The sequence below is a fragment of the Anser cygnoides genome, chromosome 13 (assembly GCF_040182565.1).
Source record: "Anser cygnoides isolate HZ-2024a breed goose chromosome 13, Taihu_goose_T2T_genome, whole genome shotgun sequence".
NCBI lineage: Eukaryota > Metazoa > Chordata > Aves > Anseriformes > Anatidae > Anser > Anser cygnoides.
This window is the reverse complement of record NC_089885.1, coordinates 19216162-19236273: the sequence shown is the minus strand read 5'-3', so window position 1 is coordinate 19236273 and position 20112 is coordinate 19216162. Positions and strand designations below refer to the sequence as shown.

The following is a 20112-nucleotide window of genomic DNA, read 5'->3' as shown; positions in this document are numbered from 1 at the left end:
CATTATCTCAACATCTAAGTATAGGTTCTTATTTTTGCAATAAATTAAGTATAGTCTGACTTGGTATTTAGACCCAATTCAGAGCCAAAGCAGCATCCATCTTGTAAAACAGGAATTATTGTATGAGAAGAAAAAATGTGTCTTATTTATTTTTTTAATAGCAATTAGATTTCACCTTTTGCCCTTCTTACATTGGAATTTTCAGAAGTTAAGGGTTTCTGGAAATCTCACCTGCTTACTGTTTGGACTTGGTCTTCTAGTCCAACTCTGTCATGCCAGATGATGATATCCTATTCTTCCCTCACATTTGTTTCTTGTTGCTTTTTGTTACTCCCTTTTACATCCTTCCTCATCCCAGTATGGCTGCTCAGATGCCTCCTACCTGACTTTCTGCAGCCCCCTTTTTTTTTCTTCTCCACTCCCACAGTTTCTTGCAGTCACAAGGAAGAGTTGCAAAGAAATTTTGCTCTTCCCAGAGCAAAGCATGCCTAATTACTCTGAGAGGATCGCACATGCTCAGTTTGGCAGGGGCATTACAATCCAGATGGAGCATCCTTGGTGGACAGGACATAAATCTCTACTGGACCTCTGCCATACTTTCCATGGACATATGGCTTAATGAAATTTTGGAAAACTTACATGGGCCTAGCAAATCATGTTCTTTTATAGAGTGACTCCCTTTTCTAATCTTTCTCCCACGCATTTTATACTTTAGGTCCAAAACATGATCATTTTGTATCTTCTCAAAACTTTGAAAAATATTTTAAAAGAAGCAGAAAAATATCTTCTTGCTCCTAATCACCTTCTTTTAAGGGCTCAAATAATTTTAAATGAAAATATTTCAGCTTAAAATCAGCTGAGATAGCAATACACACATAATAATGTTTTGGGATGCTGGAGACATACACTAGGTAGCTTCATGTATATGGATAAAATAACTGTACAGTCAATGAAAATAAGACTATTTATACAGTTTTCATGATATGATTGCATTATTTGTCTAAAAAGAAGTTGTCAAAAGCTGCAAGAAAGATGCTTTTTCCTTGTAGTAGAATATACATCATTCTGCAGGGAATATTTACCATAAACCTTAGCCAAAAACAAACACTAGCCAAACACCAAAAAACAGATGAGTGAGAAATATGAGACTACAGAATGTTTCTAGCTTATAAAATCTAGCTTATAAAACAATTCAGAGTAGTAGAATGTACAGCTGATGTAGTAGCTTTTCTTAGACTTGAGCAGAAAAAATTGAGATATTTGTACATTAAAACTCTCTTCAGAACATTTCTGGATGTTTTTGGCCCTGCCCTATGCATAGGGCTAGCTAAATTTCCACTGTCCACGCAGAGCATCGACACTCCTCATTGTAAGATACTGGCCATTCATGCATTAAACTCTACCCCTTTCTGACCAATGTAGAAAATTTGAGCTGTACTTTTAAGCAATATTGTGTACAGAAAAGTAGGTCACCCCTGGAGAATTTGAGACTCACTTCTGAGCAGGTGTCATGATTTAGGAAATTACCCTCTGCAATTGCAGGTAGGATCACTAAATGTGTGAGTGCTCCTAGGTTTTAAGAAGACAAGCTGAATTAAATGGTTCCCAAAGAAGCAGCTAATTTGTTTTCCTTTCTACCAGAAGCAGTTCACCCCGTTTGTTATTGTTTCAGGGCTGAGAAAGTGGTAATAGGCATCCAACATGTAGCTGCTGCTGCAGCTGTTCTGTGCACAGACCTCTGACTGTGCTTAGTGTTCATCGTGTTCTTTGATCTTAATTTTACTTCAGGAAAAAAAAATCTAGTAATAGGAAGCCTTGACATCTGTGAATTCTAGACGTGCGTCTGTAACGTAACCGTGACATCATTACAGGGACCTTGGGTTTTGAAGATCTTACTAACCTGCTAACCACAGAGGCCTGCCAGGAAAAGAAGGCAAAAAGAATGGTATCATTCATGCATTGCCCAACTGCTAGCTGAATACATGGTTTTTAAAACTATTACTTTATGACTGCTTGCATGTAGAAGTACTACTCAGCTCCTTTTTCATAACAGGCTATGTCTTTGTAAATATTAATACCTCAAAATGTTTACCATCTCAGTGGCTGTGATATGCCATTTTCTAGTTCTCAGCTGCTGTGGATTAATGGAGGTGCTACTCAAACTCCATGTTTTGGATCCCCATATGCTTCTAGATATCCAGCTGACAGCAGGGACTATCTTCAAATGCTGGCTTCATTGTAGCCCCTAGTGCTTAAGCAGCAGCTTCAAAATTCTCTCTTGAATCTTCTGTGCAAGGATCTTGAGATCCTACATTTAGGTAACTTTATGAAATAGGGACTATCTTACAGCAGACTTGCAACAAAAGCTCTGAAAGTAGTCTGTGCATCGAGTGGGACATTCCAGATAGGTCCCCACTCAGAATGATCAGAAAAGGTTATATCGCTGCAGTAGTGAAATGCACTACTTAATAGTTTATACCCTGTTAAGTTACTTCTGTCCCAGGAGTAAGCTCTGCTAAATGCTTGTCTTTTTTTTTTTTTTTTTTTTAATTTTAATTTAAACATACTGGGAATTTTCACAGATTACAAAATTATTAAACATTTGTATAATCAGAAGACAAATTTGGGTTGCTCTGTTTGGTCAAATATTAAATACAAATCAAAGAAGTGATTAGTATCTAAAATGATTTTCAAATCAATGGAAAATATTATTCGCAGCTTGTTATAATTAGAATCGTTTTATATTGCTTCTAGTTTATAATCTCTTACTGCCAGAGCTCCCTTAATCAGGGGCTTAAGAAAGTAAACAATATAGATTGTAACTATTCTAGATACCAAAGACAAGGTAAAAGGTAAGGAATATTTAAAATAATTATTCCTGTTTCTAGACTGTATTCATGGCCATCATTTGGGGATTTATTATCTGTATCCTATCACCTGTGGAGAAGCCAAAATGATAGCAATCTAGCAAGATACGTCAGTTTGCTCTGATAGAGTTATAACTTTCATTTAATGGTGGATTTAGTGACCCTGAAGGTAATACAAAGAAAATGGGGATATTATAATTAAGAGGACTGATAATGTGTGAGAGTGATTTTATCTGATCTTTTTGAGCATTGCTTATGTGATCAAGGGATACTTCATTTATATGCAGCTGATTTAATCAGTCTTTGCTTTCAGTAGATATTCTATGAATTTTACAAGCAAAAACACTATTCCTTGCTCGAGATTATGGGACACTTGAAGATGTGTTGTTATCTTTATATGGTAGAAAATGAAAACATGTTCCTGGAAGGGAAAATAGGAATGAGTGTCACAGTTGCGCTTTGTTTAGTAATGCTTAATAAATGAAGAAATAACAAGTCACTTCTGTTCACTAAAAGAAGAAGGGTTTTTATTATTATTATTATTAGAAAATGCAGGATACTCATAATTTTGGTGATGCTTTTAAATGGCTATAACTGCTCTGATAGCAAATGCGCAGAGAGGCGTACATCTCTTCTGTTGACTTCATGTATTCAGTGTTTGATAGGTGACAATTCTGAGCATTTATTACAAATAATTCAACAGCTGTGCCTGTACTTTCAGATTCTTACAGCTTTTATCAAATACAGTGAACTGGACTATATAGTACTGCTATCCCTCATCCTTTTGCTTTTTTTATTGTAATTCATTATCTCTATTTTCTAACCATACAGCACTATTTCTCATTTGAAATACTGATTACAAATCTTATCAATAGATTGCACTTTGATTTGTATGTCCTTTAAGATGCAAGTCAAAAGTCACAACACTTACTCGAGTCCTATAAATTTGGTGTTTTGGTTCCACCTATGTCAGTTATTTCAATCTTTTCTTGGCTCATTCTTAGCCTTTCTACTTTAGCTCTATGTTCAGCACCATTCTGATTGAATACTGGGTCAGTATGCCGGTAATACTGAGACTGGAGATAGACGGCATTTAACCTTGAGTTTTTATGTCATATTATGCAATGATTGATTTTGCAAATATCCTAAAATAATTTGTTTGATTTGTTGCTCTTGTATTAGATTGGTACAAGTTACTCATAAGTGATTGGTCCTCCTTTTTCTAGCTTCTGGAGTTTGTTTCAAAAACAGTATTATACGTGGACATGAAAACAAGCATTTACAAGATCAACTGACCTAATTGATTTGGAAAATATCAGTCTAGGCCATTATAGCCATAAAACTCCATATGCCTTTTCCCCCCTCTTCATTCTTTTCCCTTTCACTTCTGTAACAACTGCTTACATAAAAGGAAAGGTGAGGAATAACTCAACCAAGTATGATGCAGACAAATTGAACAGATGACATACTAGGGTTCCTTTATGTATAAATTAATTGGTTCTGTCACTACCATGTAGAGAATTTACTTGTCTGAAGAGAAGGAAAGGTCGGCATGTCTTCTATCATCTGTGGATCTGAATATCTGAGGAATAATTTAATTTTGGAAACAGTATTTGAGAGACATAAAACCTTTTAAAAAAATTTCTTCCAGACTGTTGAAAATGTACCCAAATGAAAAGTTATGCTCATTGTACATTAGACCACATATTCCTGACCTTTCATAAGATAACTTTTGAACAGTTTTCAGAATGCTGAGTGCAGGCTATTTCTATAACTACCAGATTTTTGCTGGTAAGAGTCTATGATTACTGTAAGGAGACGCATTGTTGGGTTTGCATGGAAGCAAATAAAACTTGACCAAGGACTTTTCAGATAAAAAAGCAGATGTATTATTCATATTGTATATTGGCTAAGAGAAAGAATGGAAGCATTGAAACTGACACTTTCCAGATGGGTCAAAGCTGTGATTAAAGAAACAGACCAGAAATCAGGGGGAAAATGCCCAGCAGAATTGAAGTGCATTTATGGCATTCTCATGGGTAGACAGAAATGGAGCATTAATGACAAAATCTGCCTTGCAGCAGTTTGGGCTTCTGTCCGTTCCTTTACCAAATGTTGTAAGTTGAACATTTTTGTTTTTCAGTTGTTTCTTTTAATCCGTGTAACCTACAGGCAGCTCAGAATTTCTAAGAATTACCTATTAACTTTTATAATTTTAATTCAGTGCCAATGTTATGCATCTTCTTATGCATCTATCAGTGTTATCCCATCTTTTCACTGCAGTCTAGAAATTTCCTTTGATTCAGGACCGATAGATGCTTTTAGCTGACAATGCAGTAGTTGTTTATACTGGTAAATTTAATTTCTCTTAATAATGGAAATCATTATATGAAAAAATACCATTTCCTGTCTTGCTGACTGAAGCCAGCCTATTGTTTACTGTCAATTGGCTGACAGATTTTGGGGAACATGTTAAAATGTCTGTAGTCCTTTTAATTCTTTTTAAAAAGATTTCTTTCAGTTTCTTTTCCATTCTTGCACTCTTTTTCTATTTATATGACGTATGGAAAAGCATTCACACTTTTAAGGCTTTCCCACCTCTGTTTTTTCTTACTTTTTAAAGCACAAGGGGAAAAGAAGAGAATAAGAAATTCTGTGATGGATCAGATAAAGTTGACTCAGACTCAGCACCATGTTTCCATCAGTGCCCAATACTTGTGGTTGTATATGGGTAGCTTCTGGTGATGCTTCCCTGCTTTGTTAGCCTTTAGAGAACTCCAGGAGAAAGCTAATAGATAATAATTTAATAATAATAATTAATAAATAATAAATAATTTAAATTAATTAATAAATTTAATTTTAATAATAAAATTAATAATAAATAATAAAAGTTAATAGATAATAATTTTGCACCTAACATCCATATGAATTTTTGGTATCCACGGCATCCTGTAGCAAAATGATATGGAACATTGCTGCAGGATGCCGTGGATACCAAAAATGTTAATTGTGTTCATGAATGAAGGTTCAAAACAAAAGAAGCTAACTGCTGATCTTCTATAACTTAGGGGCTTATATGGCCCCTTTATTGAAGGAGACATTGGCTATCTGTTCCCTCAGAAATCTCTTGAGTTCATAAACCTCCATAACATTCCCCTTAGTTGCCTTGGGAGACAGATGAGTTCCTTTTCAGCTTTCCTCTATCCTCATTGATATTGAGGAATCAGAACTGTATGCTATTTAAAATGTTGGTGCACCACTGCTGTATGTGTACTGACCTAACAGCCTTCATTATTGCATTGTATCAAAGGAATTTAGGAATACAACTGCTGCTAAATATCTAGAGAGAGATTTTTGTGCACATAGTATTTATATGAGAAACTTATGCAGAAGATGTCCCCTTTTCTTAACAAGAGAAAAACTCACAAACAGGGCTGCTGAACTGGGGCTGTCTCGGGCATTTCCCATTCTACCCTGACGTGGCGTGCACTACCATTGTGTCAGGATGCTAATCATTCATCCTCAGAAAACTGAAACTTTCCTGGACCTTCTCCAGGGATAAAGAACTCAAACTGCACTCTGCGGTTGCCTTTCTGAGAAGTAAGCAGCATACCAGTTTCTCTAACAAGCGCAATGTTTCTGTTAACAAGCACGACTAAACTGTAGCAGCAGTTGGGGCCTACATCATGCTTAGTTTGGGACAATTTACTTGGTTGTTCTCTTACTAAGAATCGGTTTCTATTCTTTACATCAAGATTGGTTCTGGGTGCTTGAAAAGTGATCACTAGACTTCCTTCCAGCAGCAAATGGAACTGTTGCATCCCATGTTTGCCAACCAAGAAGGCAATGTTAGGATATCAGTACTGCAAAAATATTACTGTTTTTCTGATTATCTAAATAATCTTTCTTTAGTTAACTGCTAAATTGCTGTGGTCTTCATGAATTTCCTGTTTTGAAGTGCTTCCAGAGCATCAAAGAGGAGGTGGCAGGGAAAGAACTGTATAGACCTCCTTTATGTGCAAACATCTGACAGTCACGTCAGATTTGGCCCAACAATTACATGCTCATTAATGTCTTAGTGCTTATAAATCTGCTTACGTATTGCTAAAGTTAAGATACCCAGAAAATAACTCAAAGGAAGATACATATTTATCAAACCGAGGATAATTCAAATTGCTTCTGTAATGACAAGGGGAAGGAACCAAATCTGCAGTATATGGAACATGTGTAGGTCTTCCTAAATGTCAGACTATCAGTTCAAATACCTTTCCATAAGCTGTTACATTTTAAAATATAAATAACTCCTAAGATGACAGTCCTACATATTTATTTGCATTTCTGTTTGTTTTTTTTCCTGTTTAAAAATATTTATTCTTTCCTAGTTTATTATGAACTCTAGGTAGAAGTCCGTTATACCTGTGGTAGATGTTGTTGCTGCTGTATGATATGCACAGATGACAGCTAGCCTTGCAACTAGAAACCTGTGATTTATTTCTCCTAAGATTCACTGAATTCTTTTGGTTACTTTTGAATCTTGGCTGATGAAATTTGGTTACTTTTAGGCCAATAATCAAACTAGATATTCTCAGATGAATCTTTTATATCAGAATATTGAGAATGATTTTGTGCTTTTTTTAATAACATTAAAACCATTCATTGAAAACAATGTGTAAAACACCATGTTTTAGGTGCTACATTTTACATAACTTTGAAATGTGTTTATATCTAAAGGCATACATTTGGAAATGCATCTCATGTTTGTGTGTTTATTATTAATCAGACGATTTTTTTCTGTAGTTATTTGACACCTTTCCCCTTCTCTGTCCCAGATATGCTAGTTCTGCCATTGACCGTCAAGGAAGCACATCCATGAGGAAGGTAATGATTTATAAAAATACTTAAAAAAAAATCAATTAAATTGGCATACTTTAGAAGATACTAGAGATACTCAATTTTTTCTATATTATGAAAAATCTGAAAACAAAAACCTAGCAATAATTTCCATATTCAGAAAAGTATCTACTGCAACCACAGCAGGCTGGTGTGTATGCAGTACTTTTAGTTAAGTTTAGTTGGATCCTTATTATGTGTTCTAAGGTGTGTACTAGTTTGGGGAGGAGGGACATCTGGGGAGAATGTTGCCCGAAAGGAAGAGAAAATTTTAAAAACTCTTAAGATATTTAAATAGCACTCATACTATGTCAGAGATACATACAGGATCTAGATTTTCAATGATACAGGATTTTGATTTTCAAAGAGTTTTATAGTGCCAATTTTGAAGGTCTTTAACGCAAAATATATAGACATTTTTATCATTTCATATTTTGGCAATTACTTCAAAGAAAGGACAAGCAGTGGAAACTTCATTTATAGAAGGCCTGTTTCTTCATTCTGACTTAGTACTTGGTTTGCCTAAGTAGGCACTAAGTAACTTTTGAAAGCTACCAGATGTCGTTCTGCCTCCCAGGGATTTATGCAGTGATGCTAAAGACCAGTGACAGCAGCGGAAGGTGTATGACTATATTTTCTGAAGTCTGTGAAAACCTGTGGTTGTGTTTATTGATATATTGACTCTGCCTGCCAATCCCTACCTTGCCTGCTGCCTCCCCTGGCAAGCACTCGAACCTGTCGCTGTTCCTCAGGATCGTGGTACTGCACATAATATGCTACATGTAATCTGAGGAGATCAGCACTGTGTACCCTCTGATTTGTGTACTCTACTAGTGAGTGCTATGATTGCTGTGTTTTGAACATGTTTATGTTCTTCACTAAAAATTCCCGTCTCAAACTAGCAGAGGTATTTGCAAGCAGCCTTGCATTAATAGGCTTGGTTCCCTTCATCCTGACAGGTAACTGAACCTCTAGTCTCCAGGGCATTTCTTAAACAAAGCCTAACTTTTCACGTGGTGGTTCTGTGACACCTAAACAGCACTCCTACTGCTTCACTGTGATTATGTTGATGTCTCGTTAATTTAGCTTCATGTAGCACAGATTCAGTTCTATCACTTTTTTTTTTTCTGTGGTGTGCTTCTGTTGGGGGTGAGGTGGGGGTGGGGACATGCATTTTGTTTAATACTCCGCTTTGTGTTGTGGTTTTAAGATGAGAACTTAAATGCTGACAACCACAGTATGTTCTCCTATCATCAATCTGTTTCCCATAGCAACTCCGACTTGTTTTAAGTTGCAAGTTCTGACTGTTTTCCTACAGTTTTTACCACAACGTTAATTATATGGCAGTTGCTTTATCTCTCAGAATACGAGGCTTGAATTCTCTAAGTTAGCAGTGCTAATTAAGCTTTTGTTCCCAAGATATAGCAAACCTCTCACTTTCTCTAGTTTTCTTGCTTTGAATGCGTTTTGTGTATGCATAAACAAAGCATAGTAGGATTATTTAACTTATGTTTTTGGAAGAGCTGATATTTTCAGCTCTCGTTGATTTGTTGTACTTGCATTTTCGTTCCTTTTAAAACTGCTGTTCTGAATGATCCATACCGGTTTCTGGTGAGCGTCCTAATGCGTATATCCTCCAGCTGTTCATTTTCTTGCAGCTCTTTAATTAAATTACAGTTTTCGGATGTGATTAAATGTACAGAGTTCTATTTCATCACTGTATTTTTTAGTCTAAATTGTGGAAAAATGTGGTGATCTCTTATTCACAGACACCTGCTGTGTCCTAACGCATTGCTATGCAGAAAGAGGAGCACTGACCAGGTTCTTTCAGCCACGGTCACCACAGAACTCCTCTCGGCACGCTATGGCTAGTTCTACTGCTGCAGCTTATAGTACATCAGTAAAACATCAGTGGTGCTGTGCAACTTTTAACACTTTCTCATAGCTTTAGTTTTGTTCTTTGATTTTCTGACTTTTTTTTACTATGTTTCGTGTAGCAGAGGAACAAACATTAATCTTTGCCTTCTCTCATGCTCAAAACAAGGAGATAAATTCGCAGCTATCAACTCAATGGAGAATATGTACTGTCTTAGCGACACAATGCATGTACACTTACAGAGCTTGTCACCTGTCAGAATTACAGTATTTTTTGTGTGAAGCGTTCATACTGCGACTGACTGGGAGAACAACCTGAGATAAACAGAACACAGGATGGAGTTGAGACAGTTTGTCTATGGATGTGCAAGCTGGCGTTCCCTGAGCCAGCTCTCTCCGGAATAAATTACTGATCTCTGCAAGACAATAGAAAATGTCTGTGGTGTTTGATACTGTAAACTGGCAATTGTTACAGACAGGTTAAAAATAGGCCTGAGCATGTGCAAAACGCTCCTTCCTCCTCCACCTTTATTTTAAACTAAACTTTGCCTCAGCCTCTCAGGTAGCTTGGGTCCTCTTTTCAGATGTTGGCTTTTAATAGTGCTTAAAGTGCTTAGGTTGGAATCCTCCATTATCCTAAATACTAATGCAAAAAAAATCTTAATGTTAATTTTTATTTGAGTAATATTGTATTTATACTCTTACGTAATACATGGTTTCACAGTTGCTAATAAGGACTTCTGTGGTATGCATTTGCTTTTGGGGCATGGCGATTCGTGAGTTTATATCTTCAGTTTTCAAATTAGTGCATGCCCATTCTTAATGATTTGATTGCAAGAAGTGTAATTAATAAATGAAAAAGAATGAGATTTTAATTTGCATGTTTAGCACTGTGTTGTTTTCTTTATGATGTTTAAAATAGTAAAAAGAGAAAAACAACAAAAGTAAGATCCTATGATAACTAACCCTAGGATAACCATGGAGATGGTGGTGAAAACTGTTTCTTGTTTCTACTACTACCTGCATTGTTTTTTCATAGTTCCTTTTTGTTTGTTTGTTTCTTACAGTCATTCCATTACGCTTCCCTCAGGGTAAAATCCAGAAAATGGTCAAAAGGTAACTTATTTGAGTTAACATTTTGAAAGCAGAGAATGAGAGTTCTTTACTGATAGTGGTGGTCAGGATCAAATGACAAAGTTCAACTTAATTCATCTATTTCTAAATTTGGTAGTAAATACCAGAGTAGATTACCAAATAAATGTTTTAAAGTAGCACGGATATTATACTGCTAGACTCAGTGGTAAACTTTCCTCTGACTTAGGTAGCAGAAAGGTAGTGCCTACGTATTTTGCCATTTCCTTTTGCTTTGTTTCTTTTTCCTTTTGTGGCCTGTTTGAGACTGTTAAAACAATGAACCTAAGAAAAGTGGTTAGAGCATAATAAATTCATATGAATGTATATGGCTAGCGATCTTTTTTTTTTGTTATTATTATTCTATTATTCTTTCAGTCTCCTAGGAAAATTTCCTTTACTTTTACTATACGTTTTTAATATTTCTAAACCTGACCAGGACACAGCACAGTATGTTATTCTAAAAAGAGCAAAATGTTAAGAGGTTGGTTGAGGAATGTTGCAGAACAAAACATTATGTTTTGAGGTCATCTAAACTACTTCACTGTTTCAAACCTGTAGAACAAATATAATTATTGTAGCAATATAAACTTGATTTTTCATAGAAAAATGTCTGATATTTTAATGGCATTTCCTACAGGCTCTTTTTCAGGAAAAATGATACCATAATTAAGGGCACTGTTTTTATTAATGTTCACAGAGGACACTAAAGTGCTAAGCCTTTTGATTGGGATCTATTGAAATAACTGAAAAAAGAAAAGAAAAGAAAAACTACAACAGCAACAAAAAGACACTATCTTTTCCTGGTGCTGTGCCTTTGAACAGGATTCAAAGAGTTTAAAATGTTATTCTTCAATTAAATTCAGTATAGGAGAGATGTACACATGTGCATTTTAATGGAAATGGATTATTTTTCTTCTTTATTGACAATAAAAATTGACTTCTAAAACTCCCAGAATTTGACAGGCCTACTAGTGATAAAAGTAGCAACAGAAGATAGATGGAAGAAGTAGTGTTTACATCAATATACAGATTATGTTTATGTCATTCTCGGAGTTTCAAACTGAAGGCTAAATGAAATATGTTTTTACTTTGGAATGATGATACAAATCTTAATCAGATAAAAATGCAGCCTTAAAAGGAATGATCCCTCTAGAGACTAAATAAGCCTCTACATAAAAAAGGCCATTCTGTTTCTTATTCATCCAGAAAGCAAAACTGCAGAACATTGTGGAATTTGGAAACTGTTCATTCAATCTCCTCTCTGAAATTGGAGAGGATTTGGCTTGAAGGATTTTGAATTGATTTATCATTAAAAATTAGTAACGTGTTCATATTGAGAAGAATAGCATTCAGAGAGACATCTTACACTATCGTCACGTTCTCAGGGAGCTCTCTAACGAGTGGGAGCAGAAGACGGATTTCCTGCAAAGACTTGGGGCATGGAGATTGTGAAGGCTGGCTGTGGAAGAAAAAAGATGCCAAAGGTTATTTCACACAGAAATGGAAGAAGTACTGGTTTATTCTGAAGGACTCTTCCTTGTACTGGTACACAAACCAGAATGTAAGTATATTCTGTATTTGGAGAAAGACAAAATTAAACCTTAAGCTTTAGCATTCTTTTGAATAAAGTCTATTTTTAATATTTGATAAAATATTAGAGAACTGTTACTTTAATTACCAGGTCTCAGTCACTCAAGCTGGAAGTGCCTCACTTGGAAATATTTTTAAAGTCTCCAAAGTTGAAGTCTAAGCCTAATAAAATAACAGAAGTTCATGGTACTCTTAAAGTAATGAATATGTCAATAGTTAATATTTTTCCACAGACAGTGTTTGTTTGGAATAATAGAGTGTTCACATTCAGCTGTCCTTAGTTTCAGTTGTATGGGGGGAAGTGTAAAGTTTTGCCATTCATGTCAGTTAACCATTAAAGCAGGTATGAAAATTGGAATTAGCCAATCTTTCTCTGAAAGTTGTTATTATGTAGATGTTCCTCTTGGTTTTTGCTGAATTATTCTGGAGTCTGAAGTTTGCAACTTCTCATGTGTAACACACTGTGCTTGGTGACATGTTATTGAAAACCAGTGGACCTACACTTGTGCAATCTGGATATCTGTGGGAACGAAATAATTGAGGGAGGGCAGGGCAAAGATCATTAGAAGGGTATTCTCCTGTTTGCATTGAGCCTCATTGCCTATTCTAAGCTGTCTGTGTACAGCCTGCTTTGATTTCCTGGTGTTTAGTCTATATTTTCAATTTTCTTCAAGAGGACAATTAGAATAGCATTGTTATCCTCAGTTTTAGTATTTTCTCTGCAGCTCAAAACAGGATTGTTGCAGGCTGTGAATGACAAAGGCCTTCAGGGTTAGTGTTGTAAGTTTTGTTTGATACTGTTACATGCAAGGTGGTATTTATATGTCCCACTGATTTTCAGTCCATTTATGGCCAAGCTATAATTCATAGTACACTTACTAATACTTTTCCAAAGTCTGACTGGTGTTACTGTATCTCCTTGCTTTTTCTGGCAATTTAATTCAAAAGAAGTAAAAAGTGACAAGAAACATTTTCTAGTTATTACTTTTCCATTTGAACAGTGGTGAGCTCACTGTAGGAACCTCCTCAGCTATGGTCTGCACAATCATGGCTTTAAAAGGAGACATCCACGTGACTGTTTTAAAGTGTAGACTATATGATGAAAAAACTTGCAGTTTTCCTCTGTAGCTGTTAATGACCTGAATGCTATATTAGGTGCTGAAAAGGTTCGTGTAACCTTCTGCAAAGGGAATTAGGATAACTGCAACTCCTTTAAGGAACTTAAATCTTAGAAGTTTCTGACATTCTATGATCGAGTAAACTGAATGCTTAAGTAAAGCCATTATGTAGAAAATATGCTCAGTATTTTAATTGGTTGGATAGTTGTTCTTAGTATAAGACCTAAATGGCTACTGCTTATTTCTCTCTTGAACTGTATGTTCTTCTTCACCATCACTTCCTCTTCTCTTTTGATAGGATGAAAAAGCAGAAGGATTCATTAGCTTACCTGAGTTCAGGATCGATAGAGCAATTGAATGCAGAAAAAAACAGTGAGTAGTATGTCAATTATGTTTATAAATCAAATGATCATTCTTGGAAGTATATTGTACATATAGTACCAAAAACTTGCAGAGAAAACCATGAAATTTGTAAATAACACATTATAAGACTGCTTAAGTTTTAGTTTTTCTCTTTACTTCAAAAGATGCTACTTAATGTAAATTCCATAAGCTGTCTTCCAAAGAATTGGATAACCCTTTGGTCAGTCTCTTTGGTCAGTTTTCCAGATAGACCAGTTCCAAATTCAGTTAAATAAGTAAAGCAAAAAAAAAAAAAAAAAAGCCAACAAATAAAACTTGCTCAGGTGCCTTGTTGTCTTCTAGATAAGAATCAAATGTGCAAGAAACAATTACCATAGGAAATATCTTAAATATCAACAAGGGGTGGTGAATATACTTTTCATTTTCTCATTTATGGAGGAAGTTTATATACCCAATATTGAGTTATTCTCAACCGCTGAAATATTTAGGTTCCAAAGCCAACACTGTGTTTTTAAGTCTGTTTCTTGTGCACATATTGCTGCTACTGCATTACGCTCCCAGTAACAAGCATATGTTAAGTTTTGCCACATATTTAATAACAGACACTCATTGGAAATTGTTTGCAGGCAGTGTTGGAATTGGAAGTCATAGCTGTCAAACAGTAGGTTTAACAATTCTAATGCTTGGAGACTAGCAATTCACCAGTATCTCCTGAATTATTTGCAGGTTTCATCTAGGTTTTTAAAACTTGCTGCCATCAGGAGCTATATAGAACAGCATATAAGATACTGTTACTAAAGCTTTCCTATTTGTAACTAAGCATCCTGAATTTTTGTCATGCTTTTCCAAGGACTAAACTTGGTTTTGCTCTGAGGAATACGTTCCACAACTATGAACATACATACAAGAAAATACTGAAGGTGTGAATTACAGTAGAGACTGCTGATTAGAAAATAAAACCTTTTCAATTGCTTGTTCTTGTCTGAAGGCGTTATTACTGTCTGCCTGAGAAGACAGTGCAATTTATATTTCCATTACTCCTTTCAACTGAGAGTATCACTGCAGAAATTAAACATGAACTGAGCACTATAAATTCCTCTGTGGAACAAGTAGATAGTAATAATGATATTGAACAAAAATACAGGAGAAAATAATATCCTTTTGTTAGAATATAAAACACTTAGCAAATTTCAGTGAATTAATGAAGATCAAACAGCAGGTCATTGTGCACAGCTAGAAATACCTTCCAGAGCTTTGCTCTAAGCATTAGAACACATTTTCTTGGAACACTTCTCACAGGACAATTTCTGCAGGGTATATGCAAAGAAAAACTCTGATTAACTAAAACTTTGCATACTACTGAAAGCTTCAGGCTTTGAATACTTTCAGAAAGAGGTAGGTCCAGGGGTAAAAGTATAATGAAGATGTTAATAGTATTCCCTTTACTCCCTGACCAGAATTTCCCTTTGATTTCTTCCTTCATGGACTATCATTTACGTATTTCCTGCATCATAAAAACTATGCTTTACATTTGCTGCTATTTTACCTGCTCCTCCAAAACTGCAGAGAAAGTAAATCCAGTGTTACGTTCATTTACATTTCAGTATATCAAGCATATGTGAATGGAGGGCCCTGCTTGTGTTACAGCTCTGCTCTACAGCCTCTATAGGTGCGCATATCGATTCTCTTCTACGTTGTCTTACCAAGGACAGGACTGAGCATGACTGATATTGCCTGATTCCACTGAAAGGCTAATGATCTTTGTGAGCCTAGCAACAACTTTCTATGGTCTGATTCTTCCGCATTCCGTTTACAAATAAGGTGGTGGTGACCCATTCTGAACAAACATAGTCTGGAAAAGCTCTAACTCACACTTCATTCTTCTCTCTGCTAGACTACAAGAAACATTTCAGCTAGGATTTTCTTGCCTCATTTTAAAGAGGACTAGTGAAAGACAGATTTTACAGGATCTGTTCTCTCTTCTTTCCACTTTAGGATATATTTGTCATTTAATAGTGGGTTTTCTGCAGGCATTGGAAGTCGTTGCAAGCTTGAAATCTGAAAATATTAGTCTGATTGGGTTCTTACTTCTGTATGAGTGAGTCAATTTTAACACCAGTGCAAAAGTTAGTAAAGCAGTTATCTTGACAGTTAATAAGGGTGGGGAAAGACGCCTAATGCTTGCTTTCTTTTTTTTTTTTCTAATTGGTAGGTCCGTATGTTTTTATGTAAATTAAAATTGTCTCAAAGAGCACTTAGTATCTTAGTGCATAAAAGTAGTCCAGCAAAATCACATTAGTTTTCCTATTTTCAGAGACATCAATGTGAAATGTTCCAAACAGAAGACTTACCTTATTGAACAAAGGAATTTTAAGTCTTACTAGAATAACGTCTTTTATTTTTAGATTTTTAGACTTCTGTTTTCCAGTGTTCTGTCAGATGGGAAATGCTGTTTTATAGTGGGACTGTTACTGATGTTCATAGGATACGTTGACTGAAATAGTGTTAAAAAAGCTTTGACAAGAATTTATAGTCATTGAATGCATTATTCTGTACGGTTTGATGATTTGCTTCATTAATGCATTTAATGAAGGTACCCTGATTATTAAATGAATCATGGCATTATCTCAGACTGGTTTAACTCTCCAGGCTATATTTGGATGTAGAATGACCTTGTCCCTGCTAGAGGCAGTTACTTGCTTTCACACTGCAAAACTTTCCATTGCTTTTAGGAAACGCTTGAATCTTCTTCTGAATGAAGATTTAGGATGTTGTTCTCAGAGTAGCATTCCTAAAAATTGAAATACACTCCTGGTCCCACATTAGCGGCTTAGATGACAGCAAACTGGGGACACACTCAAGGGCAGGGCTGCCATTCAGGAGGATCTACGCAGTCCGGGTGTATGGGCTGACCAAGGGCCTTCTGAAGTTCATCAGGGACAATGCAAAGTTCTGCCCTTGTGAATGAGCCAAGCCCCTGCTGGGAGCTGACTGGCTGGGGAGCAGCTCTTCTGAAATGGGCCTGACAGACTTTGTAGACAGCAAACCAAACAGCATCCAGTTTGGAATGCTCCAAAACAAGTCAAAGGTAAAATTATGTGTATCATTCTTCCGCATTATTCATTTTTATTTACACATATAAAATTATTTCCCTGGAGACTTCTCTGCAGTTCTTAATGCTATTGTATCTAAAAGCTTCTCTATTAATAATCTTTGTGACACTTCTGGAAAGTGAAGATGGATTTATTCTTGCGTTTTGCAGCTCAGAAACAGAACTGCAAAATACTTAAAGGTATCCGCAGATCTGGGATACCCATTTAATAAAAATAAAGACCCGTTTTTCTTCAGAGTACATAAATAAATAACAGTACAATATATTATTGCACATATACTCACCATGTAAGTAAATTTCAATATATCAAGCAAAAAGACCTTAAGGAACATTTATATAGTGACTGATTATTAAGTCTGCTGCTGTGTCTTGGAGTACATGAGAACTCCTTTACATAAGCAGGAAGAACTGCAGCATGTAGCTGATTTATCCTTGAAACAATTCTTGTTCTGTCTCTATTTTATGACACATTCACAATTTCTGTAACAACTAAAACAGGAGTCCTACAGAAAGTAGACTTACCTGTTGTATAATCATGATATAGATTACAAGCAAGTTCATTCTGCACCTTAACTGAGGAAGAGTTCCTGTGAGAATGTAGCATTCAAATACATAATTACAGATTGTATCACAGTATATGAGCATATTAGAGCGCAAATTTAAGGTCTGTTTATCGGACATATTCTGACTATTAAAAGGTGAACTTTGAAACTCTATTACTGGCATCTTAATGCTTTTATGTACGTAAATTTCCTGTCTAGGAAAATAATCCTGTTTACAAGCAGAAACTCCATCATGTGATATTCTAACAGGATTAATCAAGAGGATTAGAATCTCTAGATCCACTACATAGTCCTCTCCAATTCAAGCCAATTCTTAAATCTCAGGGCTGGGAGATGGTTGGTCACATGGAAGACTAGAAGCTGGAGATGTTGCATAGAGTTTCCAACCAACTGAAAAGAGTACTGACATCAGGGAAAATAATATACCCATAAAAGAAGATACGATGCTTAGATCAAAATCTCTTGCATTAAAATCTTAAAATTCAGTACATATAATTAGCAAGTGTATGCCATCTAGTGGGCATCAAAAAAATTTCCTTCCTATTCAGGGATTTCCCCTGTATTCGCTATTTTCATTTGCCAAAATACAAACTGTCTGTTGTTTCAAAATTCTGTATTAGTATTTACAGTACATGCAAGAACATCCAGCCTTTTTTGCTTGCTTATTTCTTGCCAGCTGGTATTAACTAGTGAAGACTGTCTGTTTTGATGACCTTTTTACTTCAATAGAATATCATATTCTTATAATAAAGGTCTTAGGACATGCTTTTAATCAGAAGACGCAGCTAGTAAGATTAAGATCTGCAGCTGAAATTATCAATTTCCAGATGCTAAAACAATACTTAAATGTTTCTTACATCTTCTTTTTATGGATGTAAGATGTTTTATGATGATCCTCAGTGCAAAGGTAAACTTACCCTTTTAATATATGTCTAATTTCATGGAAGCTACAGAGAAACACAACTCTGCTATCTCATTATTCTGTAGAACTTTTGTTAGGAAAGTCTGTTACTGTATGCATTTGTATTACCAATACGTATAAGAAAGTAGGTGTGCCCAAGTGAAGCTTCTTCAGCCTTCATTTCTTGTTTCTGAAAACTGGAATATATCATAGTCATTAAAAAAAATAATAATCATTTGCATTTAAGCTATTAATAGTGGAAAAAATGCATTACATGTTTTTCTTAATGCCACACGTAATGATTCCTAATCTAATTCTTACATCTAGTAATTACTGTATAAATGTCAGTATTTTAACTTAAATTCTACAAATGATACTTGTTGGTTTTTAACAGTTGCCAACTAATAAAATAATACTCTTTATTGGTCTGAGTCTGTAGTTTCTTTGATACTCCTTTTAATTATATTCACACAAAAAAAATCATAAGAAATATGATTACTGTTGTTAGTAGTTTTCAAATAAATGCTCAGCTGAGGGGAGAGAGCTTAGGAATTACACAATATAAAAATGCTTTTCATTAATGCTTTTCTATGAACTGCAATTGCTCATGCTGTAACATGTGAGCTTGATTATCCCATGCATGTACTCCGTTCAGCAATGTAATGGTTTCTGTATATAGCCAGCCTAAAGTGAAAATCAGAATTTATCTCATGAAATCAGCTGTATGGAATTGAATTGCACTGACCAGAGGAGTGGTGAAGGAATTGACCTTTGAGAAAGGAGAAGGTATGTTAGCTGTGCAGAGAACAATGTCAGTCTAACAGCTACTTTCCGTCGTGCTGGTATTCAGTACCACAGGTCAGTGCTGTCAGTAGTGCAGCATACTACTAATACTGTGCTAGTTACACAAGTAAAAGAGTGCATAAATTAATTTAAACCTGTTGCAATATGCTTTTGGAACTACTTCAGTGATTTATAATTTAACTAGCACTTTTCAAAGAACTTCACTCTGTAAATTAACCTCTGCATAGAGTGGAAATCAGCAAATGGCAAAAAAAAAAAAAAATCTGTCTTTTAAACCCAAAACTAGCTGTGACAATGGACTGTGCAATAAAAAATCGTGAAATACATATAATTGACCATAAATTATAATGCAACAATAAACATAAGGGTTTAGTCTAAATAATGTCAACTCTGTTGCTAGATGGCAGATGAAGAACTGTTAACTATTATTGACTCATGTTGATCAGAGAAAAAATACAGTAGAGATTAATAGATTAAGATGAAAAGTACCTGGAATACAGTTGATTTTAGAGTAACTTGACAAAGCAATTGCTGGAGTTAGAAGCTACTACTTAGATGAAGACTTTTTAAGGAACTTTTTTATTGTTATCAGCTTCCAAAGTAAACCTGCCACTAATATTCCCTAGAACTTTCAGTTAAGCATAGATTGCATGAAGACTGTAATTAGGAATTTTTAAAAATACATCTAAATTGGGAAATATTCATTTCAGAGGTCTTAGAGTCATATGACTCAGTAAAGAAAATTTGAAAATGCTGCATTTTTAATGCTGTCTCCAGTTGAATGCAATTACCAGCTGGTCATTTATCTTTATATTCCTTCTCTTCCTTCTTTATTAATGTAAAATAAAATTTTGGATAAATTCACATATATCTTCAGTAATAAATCTGAAGTTAC

General features: G+C 35.3%; 1 protein-coding gene across 1 annotated transcript in view; it reads left to right on the top strand.

The window, feature by feature from the left end:
- Positions 1-20112, top strand: part of LOC106042970 (connector enhancer of kinase suppressor of ras 2-like) — a 182855-nt gene that overhangs the window by 141357 nt on the left and 21386 nt on the right. The window contains exons 16-19 of the mRNA XM_067004835.1: positions 7697-7745; positions 10700-10748; positions 12152-12327; positions 13773-13846. Of these exons, the coding sequence (XP_066860936.1) occupies positions 7697-7745; positions 10700-10748; positions 12152-12327; positions 13773-13846 (348 nt within the window). The remainder of the gene's footprint in view (positions 1-7696; positions 7746-10699; positions 10749-12151; positions 12328-13772; positions 13847-20112) is intronic.